The sequence below is a fragment of the Acinonyx jubatus genome, chromosome B3 (genome assembly GCF_027475565.1).
Source record: "Acinonyx jubatus isolate Ajub_Pintada_27869175 chromosome B3, VMU_Ajub_asm_v1.0, whole genome shotgun sequence".
NCBI lineage: Eukaryota > Metazoa > Chordata > Mammalia > Carnivora > Felidae > Acinonyx > Acinonyx jubatus.
In genome coordinates, this window is record NC_069386.1 from 72,963,807 (window position 1) to 72,987,757 (window position 23,951).

Here is a 23,951-nt window from a genome sequence, read left to right on the forward strand (position 1 = left end):
CCCACAAAGCCTAAATTATTTACTATCTGGCTTTTTACAGAAAAAGTTTGCCAACTCCTGGTCTAAACCACACTATCCATGGAGCACCTGGGTGGCTGAGTCAGTTAAACATCCAACTTCGACTCAGGTCACGATCTCACCGTTGGTCGGTTAGAGTCCTGTGTCAGGCTCTGTGCTGACAACTCAGAGCCTGAGCCTGCTTCAGATTCTGTGTTTCCCTCTCTCTCTGCCCCTCCCCTGCTTGCTCTCTTTCTCTCTCTCTCTTTCAAAAATAAACATTAAAAAAAAAAATCTCTTAAACCACCACTATCCTCAAAAAAAATAAATAAACTGGCTAATATCAGAGAGCTAAGTGCTATGAATGTACTAAAACAGGCTGGTTTGTAATAAAGACTTACTGGAGAGAGTTCCCTCTGGAGAGGTGACATTTGAACTGAGAACCTAAGGCAGGGAAAGGGTGTGTCAAGCAAAGGGATTATAGTAAGGGCAAAGGCCCTGAGGTAGGAATGAACACCAGACAGATTTAAGCAACAATGGAAGGCCCAGGTATTTGCAAGTGTAATGAAAGGGGAAAGCAGTGGAAAGTGAAGTTGAAAAACAGGTGACTGGCAGGCCAGGCAAGCCTTATGAGCCAGGAAAGCCCTTTAGATTTCATTCTAAGGTCAACAGGAAGCTGAGAAAGGGCTTTAAGCCAAGAGAGGGGTCTCATGCCACCGCTGTGCGGAGAGTATCGAGGGGTGTAGTCCACAACAACGGCCAGGAGAGAGTTGACCGGGGCCTGGGTTGGAGTGGTGACAGTGTCTTATGTCACCGCATGGGCCAGCAGATGCCCATGGAGCCAGGGCTATGTAGGGAGGCCAGAAAAGACGAAAGAGCGCCAGATAAGGCTTATCACGGTCCCAGCAGAGCAGGAGCAGAAGAGAACCAGCGGAACGCGGAGGCAGGGAGATGGGAGGCGGGCACTGGCCTTGGCCGGCCTATGGGCTCCGGGAGGCGGGGAGGCGGGCCCCCGGTACGTGGGGACAGGAGAAGTTGAAAAAAAGCGGGGGGCGGGGCGGTGACAGTAGGCTTCGAGTCCAAAGGCGGGAAGGTAGGCGGCGGGGTGGGAGTGGCTGAGCGTTGGGGGGCAGAGTTGCGAGGTGGAGGCGGTCGCCCCGCGGAGGTGGCGGTGGCAGTGCTCCTCTCGGCCTCCAGGGGGAGCCCCGCCGCGGCTGCAGCCCTCCCCCGCTCCGCCCTCTCCTCTCCCCGTCTGGCCCCGCCCCCTCCAGTACCTCCACTCCCCGATACCGAGGAAGGCAGTGGTGGGGGCGAGCGTTTGCTTTCGCTTTTCCTTCCCTGTGCGCACTCCGGTTCTCGTGCGGCGCTAGGCCCCCCGCCCCGGCAATGGCCACGCTCAGGGTCCAGCCTGAAGCCCAAGCGAAGGTGAGCGCTGCGGGTTTGAGGAAGGGCCCATTAGGGAGGCGTGGCTCTGAAAGGCTGCAGGCGTCCATGACCCACCCCCCAACCCCCGTCGCGAGTCCAGTCGAGGTCGAATGGAGCCCACGCGAGCCTCTGTGCCAGGAGCATCTGTGCCGGAGGGAGACGGGCGAGGTCCACCTGCCGGGATAAGCTAGGCGGCTGAGGTTCAGTGGGGTGCGGTGAAGTGGAGAGCTGGCGTGGAGGGGAAGTCCGCTGGCGCGGGCCTGGGACCACATACAGACAGGATGCTGGAGCTGCTCTGCCACCTCATGACCTTTCCCACCGGAGGGCCCCGGGCCCACTCCACAGAGCATGCCGTGCCTGTGCCAGTCGCAGAGGCTCTTAGACCCCTCCTTGTACAGCCCAGGAGACCTGGGCTCTGAGTCTGAGGGATCTGTTCTCACCTGGACCACCTGCCATTCACGGCCAGGAATGTTCTCATCCCCCGCATCCAGCCTCAAGGGAATCCACTTCACCCTCCCCAACCCAACCCCCTTCCCCATGTCAGGCCCTATACAACCCTAAGGGAACGGTCCTCAAATGAACTGGCCGTAAAGCCAGGTGTGTGAAGGGCTGCCTGTGTCCCACAGGTGGATGTGTTCCGTGAAGACCTGTGTACCAAGGTAGGTAACCTGGCCCATCAGCACCCCACCCCTACCTAACTCCCACCACTCAGCCCTTCCTTGCTGGGCAGTGTCAACGCTGCTTCACTGCCAGAAGAACATTTTATTCTGACCTCCATCTTCCCCCACCCCCACTTCACACAGACAGAAAACCTGCTGGGGAGCTACTTCCCCAAGAAGATTTCTGAGTTGGATGCATTTTTAAAGGTACTGGGGGCAGCAGGAAGCTAGAGAGTAAGGATCGAGGGGAGAGTCTGGGGGGCCATCAGAGTGAGGTGAGAGGGATGCCCTTGCCTCCAGCCCTCCTCCCACCCTGCACCAGGAGCCAGCTCTCAATGAAGCCAACCTGAGCAATCTGAAGGCCCCATTGGACATCCCAGTGCCTGATCCAGTCAAGGAGAAAGAGAAAGAGGAGCGGAAGAAGCAGCAGGAGGCAAGCCAGGAAGAGCTGGGTGGAGGGACCCAACCATGGGGAAAATCAGCCTTAGGCCTGACTCCCAAGAGCCCCTATCTCCCTGCAGAAGGAAGACAAAAATGGAAAGAAGAAAGAGGAAGATGAAGACAAAGGTACCACTATGAAGGGACTTGAGTCTCACATCCCAGGAACTCCTCTGTAGGGATTCCTCTTTCCTGCTCCTCACACAGTTCCAGCCTGGTGACTGACCCATTGCCCACTGCGTAGGTCCTCCCTGTGGCCCAGTGAACTGCAATGAGAAGATTGTAGTCCTCCTTCAGCGTCTAAAGCCTGAGATCAAGGATGTCATTGAGCAGCTCAACCTGGTGAGCCCTCCCACTCCCACCCCCAGGCTTCAGATCTAACCCTTTGTCCTCTTTGGTCTGGGCCAGGTAGCACTTGGCACCTGCCACGTCTTAGCAGGAGAGGGCACAGCAAGTGAAGCCAGAATTTTAGGCCTTGGGGCTCAGGACAGACTTGGCATGCCTTCCCTCGCCATGGGCAGGGAAGCAAAGGACAGAGAGTTAGGTTGGGAGCTGATGTGGCTTTGATACCATTTCCTCCTTCCAGGTCACCACCTGGTTACAGCTTCAGATACCTCGAATTGAAGATGGGAACAATTTTGGAGTGGCTGTACAGGTGAGAGCACTACCCCACTCCTCTGCCCTCCTTACTGCTTCAGTCTGCACTGTTTTCCACTTTTCCCCTTGCATTCTTTCCCCAGGAGAAGGTGTTTGAGCTGATGACTGCCCTTCACACGAAGCTGGAAGGCTTCCACACGCAAATCTCCAAGTGAGTGACTGCCCACTTGCACCTGCATGCATACCCTGCCTTTTCCTTGGACAGAGGCTTGGGCTCCCTCTCTTCCTTCTGCTCCCAACCCTTCTGCTTCCTACAGGTATTTCTCTGAGCGGGGCGATGCTGTGACCAAAGCAGCCAAGCAGCCCCATGTGGTAGGTGAGGCCCAAGTCAGGGTGCATGGTGGGGGAAGGACACATCTGAAGTCAGACCTGATCCAAGTCTCCCACAGGGTGATTATCGACAGCTGGTGCATGAGCTGGATGAGGCAGAGTACCGGGACATCAGGTTGATGGTCATGGAGATCCGCAATGCTTATGTGAGGAAGCAGGGGCAGGGGTGGGCAGAGGCAGCTTTCCCAGGCCACCTACTCCCTGACCCTATAGGCTGGGGGTGAAGGGTGACAGAGCTTAGCCTCTCCACAAGACTAGAAATGGGGTATAGGAGCCACCAGGGGCCTGTGGCTACCCACACTCCTCTCTGGCCCCATAGGCTGTGTTATATGACATCATCCTGAAGAACTTCGAGAAGCTCAAGAAGCCGAGGGGAGAAACAAAAGGAATGATTTATTGAGAGCCTCTTCTCATCCTGTAATGGGTCCAGCAGAGACCTTCCTATCTTTTACACAGGACTCCAGACTTTCCCCACCTTCAGCCTGTTGAGGTTTCTCCCTCCCCTGCCTCCCAGGCCCAATAAATAGTCATACCATTGCCCTTCAGCCCAAGTATCTTTATTGGATCCTGACCCTTTGCCTCCCACCTCCCAGCCCTGACTCAGGTATTTCCATTGGTGGGACCAACCCATTGGGTGATTTGGGTGTTGAGCTGTTGGTTGGTCCAGTCCTGCCGGATGTCGTCAAGGTGGCAGTCAAAGTCCACAAGGTGCTGGTGGGCCCGGCCCTCCAATAGTGCTCCCACCATCTGCCGTGACTCTTCCCAGTCCCTCCACATCACTCTGAAATAATAACCCCCAAACTCAGTAGGCAGTGGGGCCAGATACTTGGCAGAGGTTAGGGTCTAGAGAAGGACCCTTGGGGCAAGATCAAGGACAAAGGAGGCCCAGGAGCTGTGGGTTTCCAAGAAGAGGTGGTGGGAGTGGGGCACTCACAAGTTCTTGTCCTTGGGGACCCAGCGGAGACCATGGTTTTCCAGGACGATGACTGGGGGCACATGAGGCTGAGGCACCAGTTTCTGATTATCCAACTGTATGGACAAGGAATGGCTGGTGAGGGTTTCAAGGACCCCACTTCCTATTTTCTCACCAAGTCCCCACCCTGAAACCCAAGCCTCACCATAATAAGTACTGCATCAGGGAAGAATTCTGCAATCCGCCCAGCGATTTTCAAGGCCAAGGGCCCAGGGCTGTGTAGAGGGAAGATCAGAGGAGTGAGGAGGTGACTAGAGATAGACCCTGTCCATCTGAGCTGGGCCTCACAGGTCTCCTAGATGAAGACACAGTGGTGGGCTTTCCCTGTAACTGGTCTGAGGGGTCAGGCCTGCTTGAAGCTTCATACACGACTGCTTAATGCTTGGGTGCTGTGGAAAACAGGTGCTCAGACTGCTGGTCAAGGTGAAAATCAAAGGTGGTCTTTTGGTAGGGTAATTTCGCATAACCACCCAGATTTAAGCAGTATACTATACATATGCTGACCCAGAAATTCCACTTAAGAGAATTTACTGTAATAATTGGACAGTGTGTATTAACAAAAAAATGGAAACAACCTCAATGTTTAAGGCATGAAATAAATCATGGTATATCCATCCATACTCCTACTATATAGCTGCCAGGCTAAGGTAAATCTTTAGAGATGGAAAGATGGCACATATTTACTAAGTGAGGAGGGAAAAGCAAATCACAAAACTGTGTATAATTTGATCCAGATAGGGGATTCATATGTAAGTATATAACTTTTTCTATATATAAGGAATTTTCTTCCCCCCCCCCCCCCGAAATTGCTGGTTGGGCTTCCTCTGGGTTCTGCCAGCGCTTGGCGGGGAGGGGGGTGCACCTCAGTTAAAGCCAGGTGTCAGCTTGTTACTTATACACAGCTATCCCCCCGAACCCCCACTACAGCTCCTCCAGGGATCGCCTTCATATTTCTTTATATGCCTTCACTCCAGTACTCAGCCTAGTGCCTGGTGTATATAGTACCTGCTCCTAAGCATTCGACGAAGGATAGATGGGAGGAACGACCAAGAAGGGTTCTCTTGATCCCTCATCCCATAACCCTTAGCCTTCTGCCTCTGGCTACTCCACTCACCTCTGATCGTCCAGAGCTGCATTGGCATGGTAGTACCCAGCCACTACCAGACCGGCCTGCGCGCTCCACACATCCACCTGCCGTGGGAAAGGGGCCATCAGAAACCCAATCGTGCCGCCCGCCCTGTAGGTGCGCACTGCTGCCCAGAGACCGGGGATGGGCTTGGGCTAGGGGTGTTAGGGGGTTTCCCGGTGGTCAGTGGGAGTCCAGCGACGGCACCTGGTTGAGGGCGACCTCCAGCATGACGGACAGGGCTAGGTGGCTGTGGAACAGGGGCACACAGTCGGTGAGACACAGGCATTCTCCTGACCGCGGCGCGGGCGCCAGCAAGAGCCCGTTGACGGCGGCGTGCGGGTACCGGGCGGCGTGGAGACACATCTTCACGTAGGCCCGAGCCGAAATCTCCACCTCCCCCATGGCGAGCGGGGTCCCAGCTCTCGTCCGCGAAGCTCTCTCCAGTGCCCCGAAGCCTTCCTTGTCCCTTCCCTCTGCCCCCTCACTTAGATTCGGCCGTGACGCTGACTCGGCTCGAAGGCAGCCAGCCGGCTCTGGGGGACTTGGGTCCCAGCGCCCGGTCCCCACCTGGCCTGGGGCGCAGGCGGTGGGAATTGCACGCTGCAAAGCCGAGCTCCGCCTCCGCCCGCCCGCATCGGGAGGCCGCAGATCCCCGCCAGTCTGGGGGCTCAGAGCCTGCTGCAGAGAGCAGTACCAGCTTCTGGAGTCCCGCCCACGTGGTGCCCTTTGATAGGCTTAGAGGTTCTCATTTTGCCCAATCATCGGCCGCGTCCACACTTTGCCCCACCTTGGTCGCCCGAGCGCTGGAAAGAACCCACACCTGAAAACTGAAGAGACCTGCTCGCTCACTGATTGGTTAGGCTACACGACTTCGGCCCAGAATTGCAGGATGGCTGGGTGTGATACCTGTGCTTCTTCCCCCACAGACCCCGCGAAGCCAGAGGGGGTGGAGCGCGCGCCCGGCGACGGGTGTCTCCGAGCGCTGGATCTCCGAACGTGGGCACGAAGCGGACTGCCTTGCTCCTACTATGGAATGAATGGATTTGTACTCTAGACCAGCTCCTTCACCAAAGACCCGTGTTACCTTTGCCACTACAGGATATATGCCCCTTGGTTTCCTTAATGTATTCTCTGCAGAAATAAAGACGGCAATCGGCTGAAGGAAGGGGGAAGAGAACAAAAAGGAAAATTTACCGACCCATCCTTCCCTTAATGAATGTCCTGCAGTATAATTTCCTTCAACATAATGCCTTGGGAACGTTTTTCTCCGTCATCCCTTGAGGAGTCCCACCATTCACCCCTAATTCTCCCAGTGAAACTCACCCCCTCTTCAGGCTTGCTCTGAGCTAATGACAAGTGTTGTTCCTTCCTTCATTCTCAGATCTCAGCCAGAGCTTTCTACTTGTCTGTTCAAAGCCTGATTATCCCTATAAGGGGTCTTCGCAAAAGCCATTTTTTCCAGTAGGCACTCATGAGCCCCCTAGATGGAAATAATCTTGTGAAATCCCCAAATACGGGCTATCTGTGTAGCTGTCATGACATGTCACAATTTCCACTCTGTTCTTTAGGATGACTTCTTAAGAACAGGATGGGCTTCCCATTCATCTTTGCCATTATGACATCCCCTGTCTTTCCCACCACCACATTCACATCCAGTGGCTGCATAGGTGGCACTCAATAAATGCTTTTTGAATGAATGACACACACCAGAGATAATCCACACAAAGCATAGATCATTTATTTCCCTTCTGGCCCTGGGCTCAGTACATAGATGGCTTCTCTTCACCCTTTGGGTTGATAATTTTCTCTAGGTTGCTGCTGATGATATGATAAAGCTCAGCCTGGAAGAAGGTCAGAAGGGTGGCAGTCAGGTTCTTGGCCTTTCCCCTATCCCCTTCAACCTTCTCCCCTAGGGGCTTACTCCACACTCACGTAGAAGGCCCTCAGGTCCAGCACCATGGCCCTGAGCTCCCCATAGGCTGCCTCATCTCGCTCATGTACCAGGGCCCGGTAATCCATCTGGGATGTGGGAGGCAAAGCTGAGTCAGCCCCATGGGAGATTGGGACATTAATCTGGTTTCCCCATATAGGGAATAGGTAACTTGAGGATGAGTCCCTTCTCAGCACCAAGAAATGGAATCCCACAGGATAAAGCAGAGAAAAGGGTCAAGGTTTTGAAGCCAAATCAGTTTTTCTAGCCAATTCTCTTGGTTTAATATTCTCTACATTGGGAAGATCAGAAAACAGACAAGGAAGACCTCTATCCCCTCTTCCTTGCCCCACCTCAGCTAAAAGACTGGTGGACTATCCACTCACTACATGAGTCTCCTTAGAGGCCTTGGCCACAGCATCCCCACGTTCTGAGAAGTACCTGTCAAAAGCAAGGGGATAATGACAAGAATGGGTAATGAGAGAGAGAGATACCCTCAGAACCTTCCCAAAGCCCTCCATCATCCTGATGGAACCGCCCAGCTTTGGCAATCCCAAAGAAATGTTCCTTTAGCCCCTCTTCTGACCCTCCAGCTGCCCTCACTTGGAAATGGTTGTTTGGAAGGCTTCCACTTTAGTCTTGACTGCATTCACCCTCTCCAGCACCTTCTCCTATGGCAACAAAAGAGATGGGAGGCAAGAAAAACACTTCATTTCCTCTGTCCTTCACTCACCATCTTCCTCCTCCTCCTAGTTCATGTCTAGCTCCTATCCCTCACTCCCCAAGTCTCTCCCTGCTCTCAATGTCCTCACACACAGTTTTCTTACCTGGATTGCCACCCCAAAGTCATTTCCATCCTCAATCTTGGGGATCAGGTGCTGGATCCATGTGATCACCTATATTAATGATCATGTAGGAATCATTCAACAAACGTACTGGGTTCTTACTTTTACCACCACTTCCTAATAACAGCTATATTTAATTGAACACTTATTATATGCCAGCTACTGTGATATATATATATATATATATATATATATATATATATATATATATATGTAATTTAATCTTCACAGCAGTCTTAGGATGCCTGGGTGGTTCAGTTAAGCATCCGACTTTGGCTCAGGTCATGATCTCACAGTTGGTGAGTTTGGGCCCTTTATTGGGCTCTCTGCTGTCAGAGTGGAGCCTGCTTCAGATCCCCTCTCCCCTTCTCTCTCTGCCCCTCCCCCACTCTCTCTATATCTCAAAAATAAATAAACATTAAAAAATATTCAGGGGTGCCTGGGTGGCTCAGTCAGTTGAGCGTCCAACTTCGGCTCAGGTCACCATCTCACAGTTCATGGGTTCAAGCCTTGCGTCAGACTCTGTGCTGACAGCTTGGAGGCTGTTTGGGATTCTTTGTCTCCTCTCTCTCTGCCCTTCCCCCACTCATGCTGTGTCTCTCTCATTCCCTCCCCAAAATAAATAAACATTAAAAAGTTAAAAAAAAATCTTCACAGCAGTCTTCCAAAATATTCTTATTGTACCCGCTTAGCCGATGAAAAAGCTGAGTTGCAAAATGTCCAAGGAACTTATTTAAGGTCACCAGCTAGGTAAGTGATAGAGTCAGGCTTTGAACCCAAGCAGTCTCCCTCGAGGGCCCAAGCCCCCAACTCACTATGGCATAGCACCTGCATGGTGTACCTGGTACAGAGGTGGGTTCTGACACTATGGAGGTGGGTACCGCACAGTCTCTGATTACAGAGACACCACTGTGGTATCAGAGGTCTAGCAGAATGAGAACACAAAGTATCTAACCCCAAGGCACAGAGGAAGTTTCCTATTTCAGCAAGAGGAAGGTTGAAGGACTGGTTGAAGGACTTGTATCTCTGAAGACTAGGGTCTAGCCTGGCTTTTCTTCCCTTTCTCTTTCCCCCAGTTCCCAGGCTTACCAGAATGCATTTTTCTTTGAGAGTCCACACTTCTGGCTTAACCAGGGCAAGTAGGACGAGAACCTTCTCATTTCCAGGGAGAAAGCCACACTTAGGGACTGTGAAAAAGAGGGCATTCAGGCCCCTTCTCACCCAACAGTCAATGTGCCATTTCCTCTTCCCTAGCCACCCCTTCCTCTCTTACCTTCTTTTTTCTCCTGCTTATCTGTTTCCATCTAAGGTAAAAAGGGGGACAGCAGCTTTAGAAATGTCTTGGAGGTTGCAGGGTTATCCTCCCCACCTGGATTATAGTTTGACCCCTGCACACTGAGTGCCTCACCTCATCATCCTTGGGTGGGGGGTCTGGGATGGGGATGTCTAGTGGGGCCCGGAGAGAGGTCAGGTCAGCCACATTGAGGGAGTCCTCCTGCACAGAGCTCAGCGTCAGCAGCTGCCCAGCCTATTCCCCTCATTCTGAGTCACAATCTTCCCTCCACACAGCCCACCCACCCACTGTCTAGGCTCAGGCCTCACCCCATCCTACCATTTCCAGTCCACTACTCATAACTGTTCTCTGCAGGCTGAGCCCAGTTGTTCGCTGGAGGGGTTGGGTGGAGAGGAGAGAGGCCTTGGGATGGAGTGAGAAGGGCCCACACTACTCACTTGCAAGAGTTGATTCAGGTATATGATTTTCTGTGGTAAGAATCTGTAGAGGAATTCCTCTGCCTGTGGGTTACATTGCAAGGGTGGGGAATCTCAGAAGATGCTCAAGAGATGTCTGAGAAGTAGGACTGGAAGGGCTCTTGTAAATCATTGACTCCAATAATTACAAATAAGGAAACTGAAGCCATAAGAAGTGAAGGGACTTGCCCAAGCTGGGAAGTAGCAGAGCCAAGGTTAGGGCTTTGGGGCCACAGATTTTCCCTTCTCACCAAAAGAGGGGAGAGGAAGTGGCAGAAGTGGAGAGAACATTAAGAGGGGTCAAATTAAAGGGGGAGATGAATAATTAGCCTTAGGTAAAGGTTTGAGAAGGGAAGGAAGGAGGGCCCAGGGGGGGTCTGGGGGTCAGTCTGAGAGGTTGCGGCCCTCAAGTACTGGTCTAAGATTCCGAGTCAAACCGCTTGAATCTAGAAGACTTACCTCCTGAAAAAGATTTTGCCTGAAGATATCCACCTGCACAGAGAGCAGTACCCGGATGTTGGTTAAGGGTCTCAGTTGTCAAGAGTAAGATCCCACCCACAAAGGGATGCCCTCCAACTTGGCTCAGGCCTTTCCTACCACAAGCCAGATTTCCCTGGAAGCTCATGCTCAGTGCAGAGACTGGTCAGAGGACAGGAATCTGGGAATCCCCCGGCAGAAGTGAAAGCACTAAGAAAAGGTTGGGGGAGTTCTCTGGCACGGCCTTGGTCCCCTGGAGCACCCAGACTGGCCTCCAGCCAGGAGGGCTCCCCGACCCTTTCCTGGCTTCCCGATCCCCCATTACCTGTTTGCGGGCTTCCCCGCTCAGGCGCACCCCACAAGGCTTGGCCATGCTGCTCCAGTTGCAAGATCTCCGGTCTCCCGGCTCTCTGCCCGGCCTTTCGCTTTCACTCCGCACGTCCAGGCCCGCCCCCCTCGGCCCCGCCCCCTTCCTTCTTTTCCCCCTCCCTCTTTGCCCTCCCTGGCAGTCTGCAAACTGTAGGGAGCCCCTCAGTCATTCTCAGCCTGCTGCGAGTAGTAAAGGCGGTACGGACTCGGTCACAAGCCCAGGGGCTGTCCGAGGGAGGGGTTAGTATAAAAGTGGGACCGCGGAGACAGTACCGGGGCTGTCCCCGGGAGAAAGGGAGGGGCTTGCAGGGAAGGGCAAGGGCGGTCCGGGGAAAATCCAGGGTTGAGGTGGGATGGGTAGGAGAGTGGGGAAAAGGGGGTGTTCAGTGGTGGGGCTCCCTCTAGAAGGCTCAACTGCAAGGAGGGCCCAGAGAGGGATCAGGATGGGAGAAGTGGGAGGGCGGGCCTGGGGCTGAAAAGGGATAGCAGGATATGGAAGGGAGCAGTCTCGGGGGATTCCTCCGGGAGGGTTCCCTGCCTTGAAGGGCGGCTGGAGAAAGGGCAGGACTCGCTTGAGTGGGGCCCAGACCGGCCAGAGTGGAGTCCCTACAGAGTGGGGCTTCCCCGGTGGGGACCAGAGCAAAGCCGACTGGTCTAAATAGAGAAGGCTTTGAGGGAAATAAGGTAACCCCTCGCCTAGGGCTACCCGGAAAGGGGCGGAACCAGCCTAGAGGAAGGCGGGGAGGGGCGCTAGTTTGGAATTTAAGGCCGAGATGCTCTGGGGGCGGAGTCAGGGACCATTTGCCCTTTTCATTGGCTGGGACCTGACTTCCCTCCTGCCCACGCCCCCTGATTTCCTGACCCCAGCCTGTCCTAAACTTAAACCCCTCCCCTTCCCCTGAAACCAGGTTGCAATCCCGCCCTCTTTGCTAGTACTTCCTGTTCCCGACTAACACTGGCGCGGGGCCCGGGGCTGGAGAGTGACCGTGGCCTGAGTGACCTGGGGTGGCTTCGTCGACCTAGTCAGGCCACGAAGCCCGACACCGGGCGGGAGGGGCAGCGCTCAGGCAGTGCACAGCCTGCGCCAGGTCCTGGCGGGCGGCGGGGCTGGGGCTGACTCCTGTCTCAGGATGCCGGGGGAGGAGGAGGAGAGGGCCTTCCTGGCGGCCCGCGAGGAGCTGGCGAGCGCCCTGAGGAAGGATTCCGGGCAGGTGTTTTCCCTGGAGCAACTCCAGCCGCTACTGGTCACGTCTTTACCGCCAGCAGCCCGTTACCTGCAGCTGGACGCCGCACGCCTGGTCCGCTGCAATGCTCATGGGGAGGTGAGGCCCGGCCCCCGCTCGGGAGGGGGACGTAGGACTTGAGGCCTGGGCGGGGCTCACAGCTCTCCGCTCTCTGACTGCTCCCAGCCCCGAAACTACCTCAACACCCTGTCCACGGCCCTGAACATCCTGGAGAAATACGGCCGCAACCTCCTCAGCCCTCAGCGGCCCCGGTACTGGCGCGGGGTCAAGTTTAATAACCCTGTCTTTCGCAGTACGGTGGATGCTGTTCAGGTGAAGCCCCTGGGCCCCTTATGGGAGAAAGGGACTTGGCCTGGGCTGGGGGGTTGGTAAGAAAGGGCCTGACGCTGTGCTTAATGGGGAGGGCTCCAGCCCTAGTGGGAAGGGGGCCTGCCTGGTGGTGACTGGTTTGAATGTGTGGTAGGGGGGCCGGGATGTTCTGCGATTATACGGCTACACTGAGGAGCAGCCAGATGGGTTGAGTTTCCCTGAGGGGCAGAAGGAGCCAGATGAGCATCAAGTTGCTACAGTCACACTGGAAGTACTGCTGCTTCGGACAGAGCTCAGCCTGTTGTTACAGGTGAGATGTTGAGGTGTCTCTAGTCCTGAGGACTTAAACACCAGGCCTGGGGAGCCCAGCCTAACTCCACAAGCAGTCTTGCGGACCCTCATGCTGCTGAACCATGGGCATAGTCCACATAGCAACCTGGAAACTCCCCATACTCTTCTTCCTGTGGATGTTGGGAGACCAGGGCTTTGAGGGAGGACCTTGTCCTAGGGCTCTAGGTGGGAACTCTTCTTACCTTGTTTGCAGAATACTCACCCAAGACAACAAGCACTGGAGCAGCTGCTGGAAGAAAAGGTTGAAGATGATGTAAAAAAGGTAGGGATGGGGCTCTTAAGACCTGATGAACAAAGGGGATGGGGTTGTGGGACTGTGTGTCCCCAAACTCTTGCCCATTCCCTGCCCTTTATTTCTCAGATACTGAAGCTCTCCGAGTTTGCCCCCTTGCTGAGAGAGATTGCTCCTGGCCCCCTCAACACGCCCTCTGCCCCAGGTATTATTCATCCTGTAATGGGAGGTGGGGGGCAGTTTTTAGTAGACCATATTGATGGAAATTTGGGGCCCTCCTCTGTTTATCCTTTTTGCCTTTAAAAAGAGATTAAAATTGTTTTCTTGGGTCTGGATATGTTGAATAGTAGTCTGTAATTTGTTCCCTTCAGCAAATTCAGATTAACTTGGTCTCTTTCAAAAGGATGTTCAGTTTTTCCTCTCCTGTTCTCCAGGCTCCACTCCTGGTCCCTGCTTCCTTTGTGGCTCTGCGCCAGGCACACTGCACTGTTCAACTTGTAAACAGGCCTTGTGCCCGGCTTGTGATCGTCTATTCCATGGACACCCATCCCGTGCCCATCACCTCCGCCAGACCCTGCCTGGGGCCCCACAGACCACCTGCCTGACCCCCAGGTAAGAGATCTTCTCTTCTGAGTGGGAATGAAGTTAAGAGAACTTAGAATTACTTATGTACTATGTGTCAGTTTCTCTGCTAAAAGCTGCTTCATAGAAGGCGGTTAGTTACTGCTTTGCAAGAGGTCACAGACATATGAAGCAAGTAGCAGTCACAGCCAGATGTTGTGCAAATAGGTAGGAAGAGGAGGAACCTAGCCTAAAGGATCAGCTCAATCAGTAGGATTTTAAGCACCTAGTGTGGGTTAGGCCCTATGTTAGGGGGATAGCTATCACAAGATATGAACTTTAAGATATAATTTTTTTTAAGTTTATTTATTTTGAGAGAGCACAAACAGGTGAGGGACAGAGAGAGAGGGAGAGAAAGAGACAATCTCAAGCAGGCTCCATGCTGTCAACACAGAGCCCAACATGGTGCTCAAACTCACAGACTGAGCCAAAATCAAGAGTCCGAGGCTCAACCAACTGAGCCACCCAGGTGCCCCTAAGATATAATTAAATGTTGAACAGTCTATGGGTATGGAGCATTCCAGACAGAGAACAACATGCACAAAGGACAGGGCTTGTATTGTCACACAGAGAATGAGGGATGCCTGGGAATAAGGGACCCAGGCACCAGGGCCCCCTCAGCAGACCATCTCTGCTTTTTCGTTACAGCTTACCTGCCTCAGCATCACCACGGCCTCAGTCAGCCTCCTTGCTGGCCCTGGGAGACAGCTCTCTCGTGCTTCCCCTGAAAGCTTCCTCTGATCCTGCAAATGCCCGTCTGCCCTGGCACTGTGCTGCCTGTGCCATGCTAAATGAATCTTGGGCAGTGCTCTGTGTGGCCTGTGATCGGCCCCGAGGCTGTAAGGGGTTGGGGCTGACAATGGAGGGTTCCCAAGGAGCTGGGGGCCTAGAATCTGAACTTGCACGGGGTCGGTGGGCCTGCCAAAGCTGCACCTTTGAGAATGAGGCGGCAGCTGTGCTGTGTGCCATATGTGAGCGACCTCGGCTGGCTCAGCCTCCTAGCTTGGTGGTGGATTCTCGGGATACTGGCATTTGCCTGCAGCCCCTTCAGGTAACCTGTTCCTGGCCTTCCCAGCCGTCCCCGTTCTTTATTTGCACCTGTTACCACAGGCCATTCTCGACCTCTTCATCTCCTGTTTTCCTTCAGTTCTTCTGAATCTTCCACCCTCCCCCCTCCCAAACCTGTCTGTATTTCCATCTTGAGCCTCAGCCAGCTTTCAGTTGGATAATTCTTTTTGCCTTCCCAGCAGGGGGATACTTTGCTCTCCTCTGCCCAGAGTCCAGTCTGGTACTGTATCCACTGTACCTTCTGCAACTCTGGCCCTGGCTGGGTGTGTGCTATGTGCAATCGGACCAGCAGCCCCATCCCAGTACCTCACGCCCCCCAGCCCCAGGCCAGCTCTTTGGAAGAGCAACTCCCTGAGCCAGGGCCTCCACGACGCCTCAGTGCCCCCCTGCCCAGTTCCTGTGGGGACCCTGAGAAGCAGCGTCAAGACAAGATGCGTGAGGAAGGTCTCCAACTAGTGATCAAGATCCGGGTGAGGATTTGGGCCTGGGATGAGGTAGGGTTGAACTAATGGGGGAAAGAAGGGGCTGCAGTTGATTAATACAAGTTCTTGTAAACCTAGTCATTAGCAGCAGCTGCCTCTTATTGAACACCGCCCGTATGCTGTGCGGTGCTCACGTGATCCATATGTCTGAACTCAACCACTGTCAGCATTTTGGTTTGGGCTGAGGGTGGGTGGAAGGTGCCCTTCCTGATGGGCCATCTGTCTGGGTGGGACTGTGCCTTAGGAAGGGGAAGCTGCAGGTGCCTGTCCAGAGGAGGTTTTCTCGGCTCTACAGTACTCAGGCACTGAGGTGCCCCTGCAGTGGTTGCGCTCAGAGCTGCCCTACGTGCTGGAGATGGTGGCCGAGCTGGCTGCACAGCAGGACCCGGGCCTGGGTGCCTTTTCCTGTCAGGAAGCCCGGAAAGCCTGGTTGGATCGTCATGGCAATCTTGATGAAGCTGTGGAAGAGTGTGTGAGGGCCCGGCGCAGGAAGGTACCGGCTGTGCTGATAGGGCAGGCAGGGTTGTGGGTCTCGGAGCCTCTCACACTCTCTTGCTTGCCATTTCCCTCTTCACTCCTTCTCTCTACCCCCAACTTTCAGGTGCAGGAGCTCCGGTCCCTGGGCTTTGAGCCTGAAGAGGGGTCTCTTCAAGCATTGTTCCAACATGGTGGTGATGTGGCACGGGCCCTGACTGAGCTACAGCGCCAGCGCCTAGAGCCCTTCCATCAGCGTCTCTGGGACAAGGGCCCTGATCCCACCCCTTCCTGGGATGGGCCAGACAAGCAGGTGCTGGGAGGAGATGAAGAATCCACTTAGAGGAGCCGGGGAAAGGCCCAGGGGTAGGACTCCTGGGGCCTGACAACCACTTCTTCCCTCTCCACCTGAATCACCTTGCAGAGTCTGGTCAGACGGCTTTTGGCAGTCTATGCGCTCCCCAGCTGGGGTCGGGCAGAATTGGCACTGTCACTGCTGCAGGAGACACCCAGGAACTATGAGCTGGGCGATGTGGTGGAAGCTGTGAGGCACAGCCAGGACCGGGCCTTCCTGCGCCGCTTGCTGGCCCAGGAGTGTGCTGTGTGTGGCTGGACCCTGCCTCGCAACCGGGTAAGCCTCTTCCCTCTGGGACGGCCTTAGAATGACTCTTCCCTTTGGGCCCTGCTCCACTTCTCTTGTCTCCCCTGTCTCTTGTCCTGTCTTTTGCTGTGCAGTTGCCCATGTGCTCCCAGCAGTTTCTAGGAAGGGGAGGGCAGGAATAGGCTACCTCCTGCCCCCCTCCCACTTTTTTTTTTTTTTTTTTTACTGTTCCACTATAGGAAGTTTCATACGTAGAATAGTATATTTCTTCTCCGTGCCCACCCCCCCCCACCCCCATGTATCATTACTAAGATTCTGCAATTATCAGTGTATGGCCAGTCTTTATTCCACTTACACAGAAGATTATTTTGAAACAACTCTTACAGTCTATTTATAAATACTTCAGTATATATTTCTGAAAGGTAAAAGTCTTTGAAAACATACCCACAAATACCATTGGCACACCAAAAAAAATTACCAATAATTTTTTTAATTACCAATTTATTTATGCTGGCTGTGTGTGTTTTTTGTTATCGTTTTACTCTTTATTTTTTCTTTCTTAAAAAAATTTTGTTTTTAAAGTTTACTAATGAATCTTGAGAGAAAGGCAGGGGGTGCCAAGAGAGGAGAGAGAGAATCCCATTGTCAGTGCAGAGCCCGATGCAGGGTGAAGTCAAGGATGATGAGCTGAAGTCAAGAGTTGGATACTTTGGGGCACCTGGGTGGCTCAGTCGGTTAAGCATCTGACTTTGGCTCAGGTCATGATCTCACAGTTCATGAGTTTGAGCCGCGCATCGGGCTCTGTGCTGACAGCTCGAAGCCTGGAGCCTACTTCGGATTCTGTGTCTCCCTCTCTCTGACCCTCCCCCGTTCATGCTCTGTCTCTGTCCCAAAAATAAATAAACTATAAATAAATAAAATAAAAAATTAAAAAAAAAAAAGAGTTGGATACTTAATCAAATGAGCCACCCAGGCACCCCTTTACTCTTTATTTTAAAATAATTGTAGAGGTGCCTGGGCTGGCTCAGTTGGTTAGGCGTCCGACTTTGGCTCAGGTCATGATCTTGTGGTTGGTGTGTGTCAGGTTGGTGGGTGCTGACAGCTTGGAGCCTGGAGCCTGCTTTGGATCTGTGTCTCCTTCTCTCTCTGCCCCTCCCCTGCTCATGCTCTGTCTCTCTCAGAAATAAATATTAAAAACAATAATAAAATAAAATAATTGTAGATTCACAGGAAGTTGTGAAAATAGTAGAGTCCTGTGTGTGTGTGTTTTAATAATTTATTTTTTAATTTATATCCAAGGTAGCATATAGCGCAATGATTTCAGGAATAGATTCCTTAATGCCCCTTACCCATTTAGCCCATCCCCCCTCCCCACAACCCCTCCAGGAACCCTCAATTTGTTCTCCATATTTAAGAGTCTCTTATGTTTTGTCCCTCTACCTGTTTTTATATTATTTTTGCTTCCCTTCCCTTATGCTCATCTGTTCTGTGTCTTAAAGTCCTCATATGAGTGAAGTCATATGATATTTGCCTTTGTCTTTCTCTAATTTCACTTAGCATAATGCCCTCTCGTTCCCTCCAATAGTTGCAAATGGCAAGATTTCATTCTTTTTGATTCCCGAGTAATACTCCATTGTATATATATACCACATCTTCTTTATCCATTCATTCATTGACGGACATCTGGGCTCTTTCCATACCTTGGCTGTTGTTGATGGTGCTGCTATAAACATTGGAGTGCATGTGCCCCTTTGAAACAGCATACCTGTATCCCTTGAATAAATACCTAGTAGTGCAATTGCTGGGTCGTAGGGTAGTTCTACTTTTAATTTTTTGAGGAAACTTCATACTGTTTTCCAGAGTGGCTGCACCAGTCTGCATTCCCACCAGCAGTGCAAAGAGATCCTCTTTCTCTGCATCCTCTCTAACATCTGTTATTGCCTGAGTTGTTAATGTTAGCCATTCTGGTAGGTTGAGGTGGTATCTTATTGTGGTTTTGATTTGTATTTCCCTGATGATGAGTGATATTGAGCATTTTTTCATGTGTTGGTGGCCATCTGGATGTCTTTGGAGAAGTGTCTATTCATGTCTTTTGCCCATTTCTTCACCAAGTGTTGAGTTTGATAAGTTCTTTATAGATTTTGGATACTAACCCTTTATCTGAATTGTCATTTGCATATATCTTCTCCCATTCCATCGGTTGCCTTTAAGTTTTGCTGATTGTTTCCTTCACTGTGCAAAAACTTTTCATTTTGATGAGGTCCCAATAGTTCATTATTTCCCAAGTCCTGTGTGTTCTTTACCCACCTTCCCCCAATGATGACATCTTATATAATTATATAATATATATATATAAATAAATAAATATAAATATATAATCTTATATAATTATTGTACTGTATCAAGACCAGGAAATAAACATTGGCACAATGTTAGCAAGATTGCAGATCTTGTTCATTTTTCACATGGATGTGTGAGTGTGGCTCTGCAGTTTTATTCCACTTACAGGTTCATGTAACCACTGAGACACAGATTGTTCCATCACCACAAAGGAACTCCCTCATGCAACCTCTTTATAGTTGTAACTTTCTTCCCTTTCTCCTATCACCTGACAATATCTAGCCTGTTCTCCATCTGTATGGTTTTGTCAGTTCAGAAATGTTATTTGTTTGTTTCCTTTTAATTGAATGTGAATGCCTTTGGAGGGCAGTCTTCCATTTATTTAGGCCTCACCGTTCTCTTTTCTTCCAACTAATGACAGTCTTTAGACATTTGGATTGCCTGCCAGGCACTTGTTGGCATTAAGGGTTGCTACCTTGCCCGGTTGTTAATTAGACCCTGGTTTCTCAGTGGACACCTGGCTAATGCCTCTTCCCCAGGCTGGCGGCTATGGCTTCAGACCCCCTCCTCTCCCTGCCTCACCCTATAGATGCAGGCCCTGACTTCCTGTGAGTGCACCATCTGTCCTGACTGCTTTCGCCAGCACTTCACCATCGCCTTGAAGGAGAAGCACATCACAGACATGGTGTGCCCTGCCTGTGGCCGCCCTGACCTCACCGATGACACACAGTTGCTCAGTTACTTCTCTACCCTTGACATTCAGGTACTTCAGTCCCTAGGACTTGGGGTGCCCTGGGCTTTGAACAGGAACCCTGCCCATCCACCACTTCTTCATCCTGTCCTCAGCTTCGGGAGAGCCTGGAGCCAGATGCCTATGCACTATTTCACAAGAAGCTGACTGAGGGTGTGCTGATGCGAGACCCCAAGTTCTTGTGGTGTGCCCAAGTAAGTGGCCTACCCAGGGCAGCTGACTGGAGGGATGGAGGTGCCAGGTCAGGCCTGAGATAGCTTTATGTTCTTGCACCCACAGTGCTCCTTTGGCTTCATATATGAACGAGAGCAGCTGGAGGCGACATGTCCCCAGTGTCACCAGACCTTCTGTGTGCGCTGTAAGCGCCAGGTGAGGCACATTCATCCTTTCAGAAATAACTTGCTAAAGCTGCTGGCAGGTCCTATGTCAGACTTGGGGTGCGCTGAAGCACAGAACAGACATGAACTCCGGGCTCAAAGAGCTTACAGACTCCAGGAAAGGAGGGAGGGAGGCTGAGGAGGAGGGGCAGTGAAAGAAAGGTAAGGTAAAGGAGGAAGGAAGGGAGAGAGCATAAGTACACGTGGCATTAAATTCTACAAAGAAAACACAGGACTCTGAGATTAGGAATAACAGAATGGACCTACTTAGGATGGAGAGGTCAGACAAGTCTTCTCTCAAATGGTTTAATTTAAGCTCAGGCCTGAAAGTTAAGAAGAAGCCAATTATGCAAAGGATATTCAGGACAAAAAGAGCAACACATGGAAAGGCCAAAGTCAGAAAAAGTGGTGTGTGGTTGGAGCCCCAAGATCAAGGGTGAGAGTGGTGGGTGGTCAGAGAGGAGCTAGCTGCCAGATCAGGAGAGGCCATGGGGCCAAGTGAGGAAGCTATTTGCCTTTTATTCTAAGACGAAGCTAGGGGTGATACTCTTTCATTTACCTGTTAAAAAGTTTAATATCTGAAAAAAGTTTAATATTTGAGTGCTCACTTTGGCAGCACATATTCTAAAAAGTTTAATGTTTGATACCAAAAAGTTCTCTCTATTACAAAACACGTTAATAAAATGAATACCTGAGACCCTACCACTAGACCTCAAGACTAGAACACTCCAAAAAAACCCCAAACAAACCACACACACAACTAGAACACTCCCAGTACTGCTGAAGCTGCCTGCCTTACACTCTGAAAGACATTTTGGCTGCAGGGTGGAGCATGCACCATAGGGGAGCAGGAATGGAGGAAGAGAGACCACTAATTGAGGCAACACCTGACCTGGCCTGGAGTAGAATGGCCAGAGGAGGGATGAAGAAAAAGGGGACAGGGTTGAGATAGGCCTGGGTGGTGGGAATAAGACCTGCCGGTGAACATGTGCTGGTATGAGGAGGCCAAAGAACCAAGGCTGGCCCCTCAGTTTGAGATTGGAGCAAATGGTGAATGGCAGTGCCATAAACGAAACCAGGGACCTCTAGATCTGAGAGGAGGGGTGGCCCTTAAGAAGGGCCCGGGGTGGGGTTTTCATGTGAAGCTTGCTTTCCCTCCCGCAGTGGGAGGAGCAGCACCGAGGCCGGAGCTGTGAGGATTTCCAGAACTGGAAACGCACCAACGACCCAGAGTACCAGGCCCAGGGCCTGGCCATGTATCTTCAGGAGAACGGCATTGGTAAGGTTGTCCTGTTAGGCCTGTGTGCCCACTCATATGTCACTGCCAGTGGCTCTCTTCCTGAGGACCTTGTGGAGCAGTGACAGCCCCAGCCCTGACCTGCTGTACCTTACAGATTGCCCCAAGTGCAAGTTCTCGTACGCTCTGGCCCGAGGAGGCTGCATGCACTTTCACTGCACCCAGTGCCGCCACCAGTTCTGCAGTGGCTGCTACAATGCCTTTTACGCCAAGAATGTGAGCCCAGAGAATGGGGGTGGAAGGGATAGAAGGGTGGGAGGCTGCTACTGGGTGTGAGGGGCAAAGACATTGAGGAGTCGCCTAGGGGAAGAGAAGAGGAAGCCAGTGGGGTGTAAAGCACCTCTCTCTGTCCCCTCTCCCCTTTCGCTTGCTCCAGACCCTCCAATGTCTCCATCTTCCCCCATCCCTACACCCCTCATGCAGGGGTTCTGAGAAGCCAGGACCCCAACAGTCTCCAACTTCCTCTCTCCCATCTGGGTTTCCGCCAGAAATGTCCAGACCCTAACTGCAGGGTGAAAAAGTCCCTACATGGCCACCACCCACGAGACTGCCTCTTCTACCTGCGGGACTGGACTGCTCTCCGGCTCCAGAAGCTGCTACAGGTCAGGGGTGGCCAGCCTGGCTGGGTTTGTGAGTTGCCCAGGTTAGGAGGCAGGGCTCAGAGTGGCAAGAAAGGAAGGGTTCTGTGCTGGGAAATTCAGTGGGCTGGCATCAAGGGGATCCTAATGCCCATCCATCTGCCCCTCCTCAGGACAATAATGTCATGTTCAACACAGAGCCCCCAGCAGGAGCCCGGGCAGTTCCTGGTGGTGAGTGTCAGGACAAGCCTTGGAGAAGGGGTGAGGGTGGGCTGGGCTTCCACTGTATGGTGGGTAAAGGGGACAGTTGGGTCTGTGGTCAGAGTCCATCCTGTGCTTACTTGTGGGCTTCTTAGCAAGTTAACCTCTCTGGACCTTGTTTCTTCCTCTGTGACATGGGAGTAATATCTCCTTTGCAGGTAAGCTGTTTTACCTGAGGGCCTAGCAGTTAATACTAATTTTCTTCTCCCATTCCCAAAGGATGATGATTCATTAGTTAAGCAGTATTTAATGAGACTTGCTAGTTGCACTGTTTTAGGTTCCATGAGGGTGACAGAAAGATGTTACATATGGTTCTAACCTACCCCACCTCTTATTTCCATGAAGTAAGACCTTCACAGACTAAGTTAACTGGGCAAGAGCTAAATCGCAACCAGAAGAGTTGTCCCAAGAGAGTATGTGATAATAAAAAAAGAGAGAGAGTATGTGATTATGGACCCAAAGCAAGCCTAGATAAAAGCAGGGCCAGCAAGGCCCCTGCTTCTGTTATCAGACTTGGTCTGTTGCGATGGTATCTCTAAGTGCATCCCTCCCCACCACTACCACTGTTAAAGCAGTCCCTTCCCTGGAGGCTGCCTCCCATGCCTCCATTGATACCCCAGTTCTCCCGGGGCTTTGTGGTCAGCGACCTCCTCCCAACAAAAGGGTCCCTTCCTTCCCTTACCCTTAGGTGGCTGCCGAGTGATGGAGCAGAAGGAGGTTCCTAATGGGTTCCGGGATGAAGCCTGTGGCAAGGAGACTCCAGCTGGCCATGCTGGCCTCTGCCAGTGAGTATCAGCAGGAGCATAGTGTTGGGCGGGGCGGTGGGGGGGGGGGGGCGGTGCGGGACGTGCAGGAGGGCTGAGGATACACATGGGTAGTAAAGGAGGTCTCTGGGAGTAGTAGGTCCTGCCGGGAAAGTGAGGGAAGGGCTCTCTGGGCAAGGGCATGGCTAGGTAATAGCAGGCAGTGTGCACAGGGGGACAGTGCCTACAAGTGCAACTGGGAAGAGTTGTCAGTCTTGTTCATCTGAGTATGCCAGTGCCCAGCAAGGTGTTGGGCACACTCAGTTAATACTAGCCAAATGGAAGAACAAATATTCCACCCTGTCATCTCCCCAGGGCACACTACAAAGAGTATCTTGTGAGTCTCATCAATGCCCACTCACTGGACCCAGCCACCCTGTATGAGGTGGAGGAGCTGGAGACGGCTGCTGAGCGCTACCTGCATGTGCGCCCTCAGCCAGCAGCTGGGGAAGATGCCCCTGCCTACCACGCCCGCCTGTTACAGGTAAGGCTTCCCTCCAGCCTCGCCTCTGACCCCACACTCTAGAAAGAAGTCCCCTGTCCAGCTTGTGTCTGAGTTTTAAACTTCCAGTATCATCTCTCTCCTTCTGCAGAAGCTGATGGAAGAAGTGCCCTTGGGACAAAGTATCCCTCGCAGGAGGAAGTAGCTGAGGGCAAGGATCCTCATGAAGGTCTCATGGCCCAGCCTCCTCAGGAACAGCTCCAGCACCAATAAAGAGGCATCTCCTTGCCCAGGCTTCTTGGTGGTCCTTCTTCCTGGCCCCACCATCTGGGGCACCAGGGAAAGAGGGGGGTGAACACAGCTTTGCCGAAAGGGTCACCTGCAGCCTACCGCCTGACCATTCTTGGACTCAGGGCTAAGAAGGAATTGACACCATGGATGGCCAAGGAGCCCATCTCCCCAGCCAGCCCCTTGGCCTGGGCGTTCTCCTCCCCTGCCTCCTTTGTTCTTTCATGGAATTCAGTTGATATTTGAGGTCACCTAATAGACACCAAGCAGGCACGATGGGGGAACACAGATGCACCGGTGGTACAGGGCTAGCCAGAGGCCTCAGGCCAGACTCCAGGACACTGGCCTCCCTGGGAAGCAGTAGTGTTAACAGAGATCAAAGAGCATCTAAGGGAGTAGGGGACTGAGCCTGAGCGGGAAGGGGGCCCTCTTGTGTCCGACAGCGGGATTCCAA

General features: G+C 52.4%; 4 protein-coding genes across 7 annotated transcripts; 2 read left to right on the forward strand and 2 right to left on the reverse strand.

Moving 5' to 3' along the window:
- Nucleotides 1–1,237: 1,237 nt before the first annotated feature.
- Nucleotides 1,238–4,051, forward strand: PSME1 (proteasome activator subunit 1). Its single transcript, XM_015077347.3, has 11 exons — nucleotides 1,238–1,422; nucleotides 2,049–2,081; nucleotides 2,226–2,288; nucleotides 2,404–2,514; nucleotides 2,603–2,648; nucleotides 2,764–2,861; nucleotides 3,106–3,174; nucleotides 3,260–3,327; nucleotides 3,434–3,488; nucleotides 3,566–3,652; nucleotides 3,826–4,051. Exons 1-11 carry the CDS (start codon nucleotides 1,384–1,386, stop codon nucleotides 3,904–3,906), a joined length of 750 nt encoding a protein of 249 aa, XP_014932833.1. The 5' UTR covers nucleotides 1,238–1,383; the 3' UTR covers nucleotides 3,907–4,051.
- Nucleotides 4,031–7,048, reverse strand: EMC9 (ER membrane protein complex subunit 9). Its single transcript, XM_027065464.2, has 6 exons — nucleotides 6,932–7,048; nucleotides 5,813–6,764; nucleotides 5,594–5,670; nucleotides 4,625–4,694; nucleotides 4,441–4,535; nucleotides 4,031–4,287 (listed from the first exon to the last, which is right to left on the reverse strand). Exons 2-6 carry the CDS (start codon nucleotides 6,008–6,010, stop codon nucleotides 4,107–4,109), a joined length of 621 nt encoding a protein of 206 aa, XP_026921265.1. The 5' UTR covers nucleotides 6,011–6,764; nucleotides 6,932–7,048; the 3' UTR covers nucleotides 4,031–4,106.
- Nucleotides 7,049–7,321: 273 nt separating this feature from the next.
- Nucleotides 7,322–11,096, reverse strand: PSME2 (proteasome activator subunit 2). Of its 2 annotated transcripts, XM_027065463.2 has the most exons (11): nucleotides 10,935–11,092; nucleotides 10,592–10,624; nucleotides 10,115–10,177; nucleotides 9,792–9,878; nucleotides 9,657–9,687; nucleotides 9,473–9,570; nucleotides 8,366–8,434; nucleotides 8,142–8,209; nucleotides 7,925–7,979; nucleotides 7,541–7,627; nucleotides 7,322–7,449 (listed from the first exon to the last, which is right to left on the reverse strand). In XM_027065463.2, the coding sequence occupies exons 1-11, from the start codon at nucleotides 10,980–10,982 to the stop codon at nucleotides 7,369–7,371; spliced, it is 720 nt and encodes a 239-aa protein (XP_026921264.1). In that variant the 5' UTR covers nucleotides 10,983–11,092; the 3' UTR covers nucleotides 7,322–7,368. The 2 variants fall into 2 exon arrangements, with proteins under 2 accessions (XP_026921264.1, XP_053080293.1); XM_053224318.1 differs by lacking the exon at nucleotides 10,115–10,177 and having other exon boundaries at nucleotides 10,935–11,096.
- Nucleotides 11,097–11,111: 15 nt separating this feature from the next.
- RNF31 (ring finger protein 31) lies at nucleotides 11,112–23,504 on the forward strand. 3 transcript variants are annotated; one of them, XM_027065458.2, is made up of 22 exons: nucleotides 11,112–11,218; nucleotides 11,887–12,300; nucleotides 12,388–12,534; nucleotides 12,686–12,841; nucleotides 13,076–13,144; nucleotides 13,244–13,319; nucleotides 13,549–13,726; nucleotides 14,384–14,786; nucleotides 14,983–15,273; nucleotides 15,530–15,778; nucleotides 15,887–16,072; nucleotides 16,184–16,390; nucleotides 19,290–19,463; nucleotides 19,547–19,645; nucleotides 19,731–19,820; nucleotides 20,993–21,107; nucleotides 21,223–21,341; nucleotides 21,614–21,727; nucleotides 21,877–21,934; nucleotides 22,653–22,749; nucleotides 23,083–23,251; nucleotides 23,361–23,504. In XM_027065458.2, exons 2-22 carry the CDS (start codon nucleotides 12,109–12,111, stop codon nucleotides 23,412–23,414), a joined length of 3,243 nt encoding a protein of 1,080 aa, XP_026921259.1. In that variant the 5' UTR covers nucleotides 11,112–11,218; nucleotides 11,887–12,108; the 3' UTR covers nucleotides 23,415–23,504. The 3 variants fall into 3 exon arrangements, 2 of the variants coding, with proteins under 2 accessions (XP_026921259.1, XP_026921260.1); XM_027065459.2 differs by having other exon boundaries at nucleotides 14,986–15,273; XR_003422423.2 differs by lacking the exons at nucleotides 22,653–22,749; nucleotides 23,083–23,251; nucleotides 23,361–23,504 and having other exon boundaries at nucleotides 21,502–21,727.
- The last annotated feature ends 447 nt before the right edge of the window (nucleotides 23,505–23,951 follow it).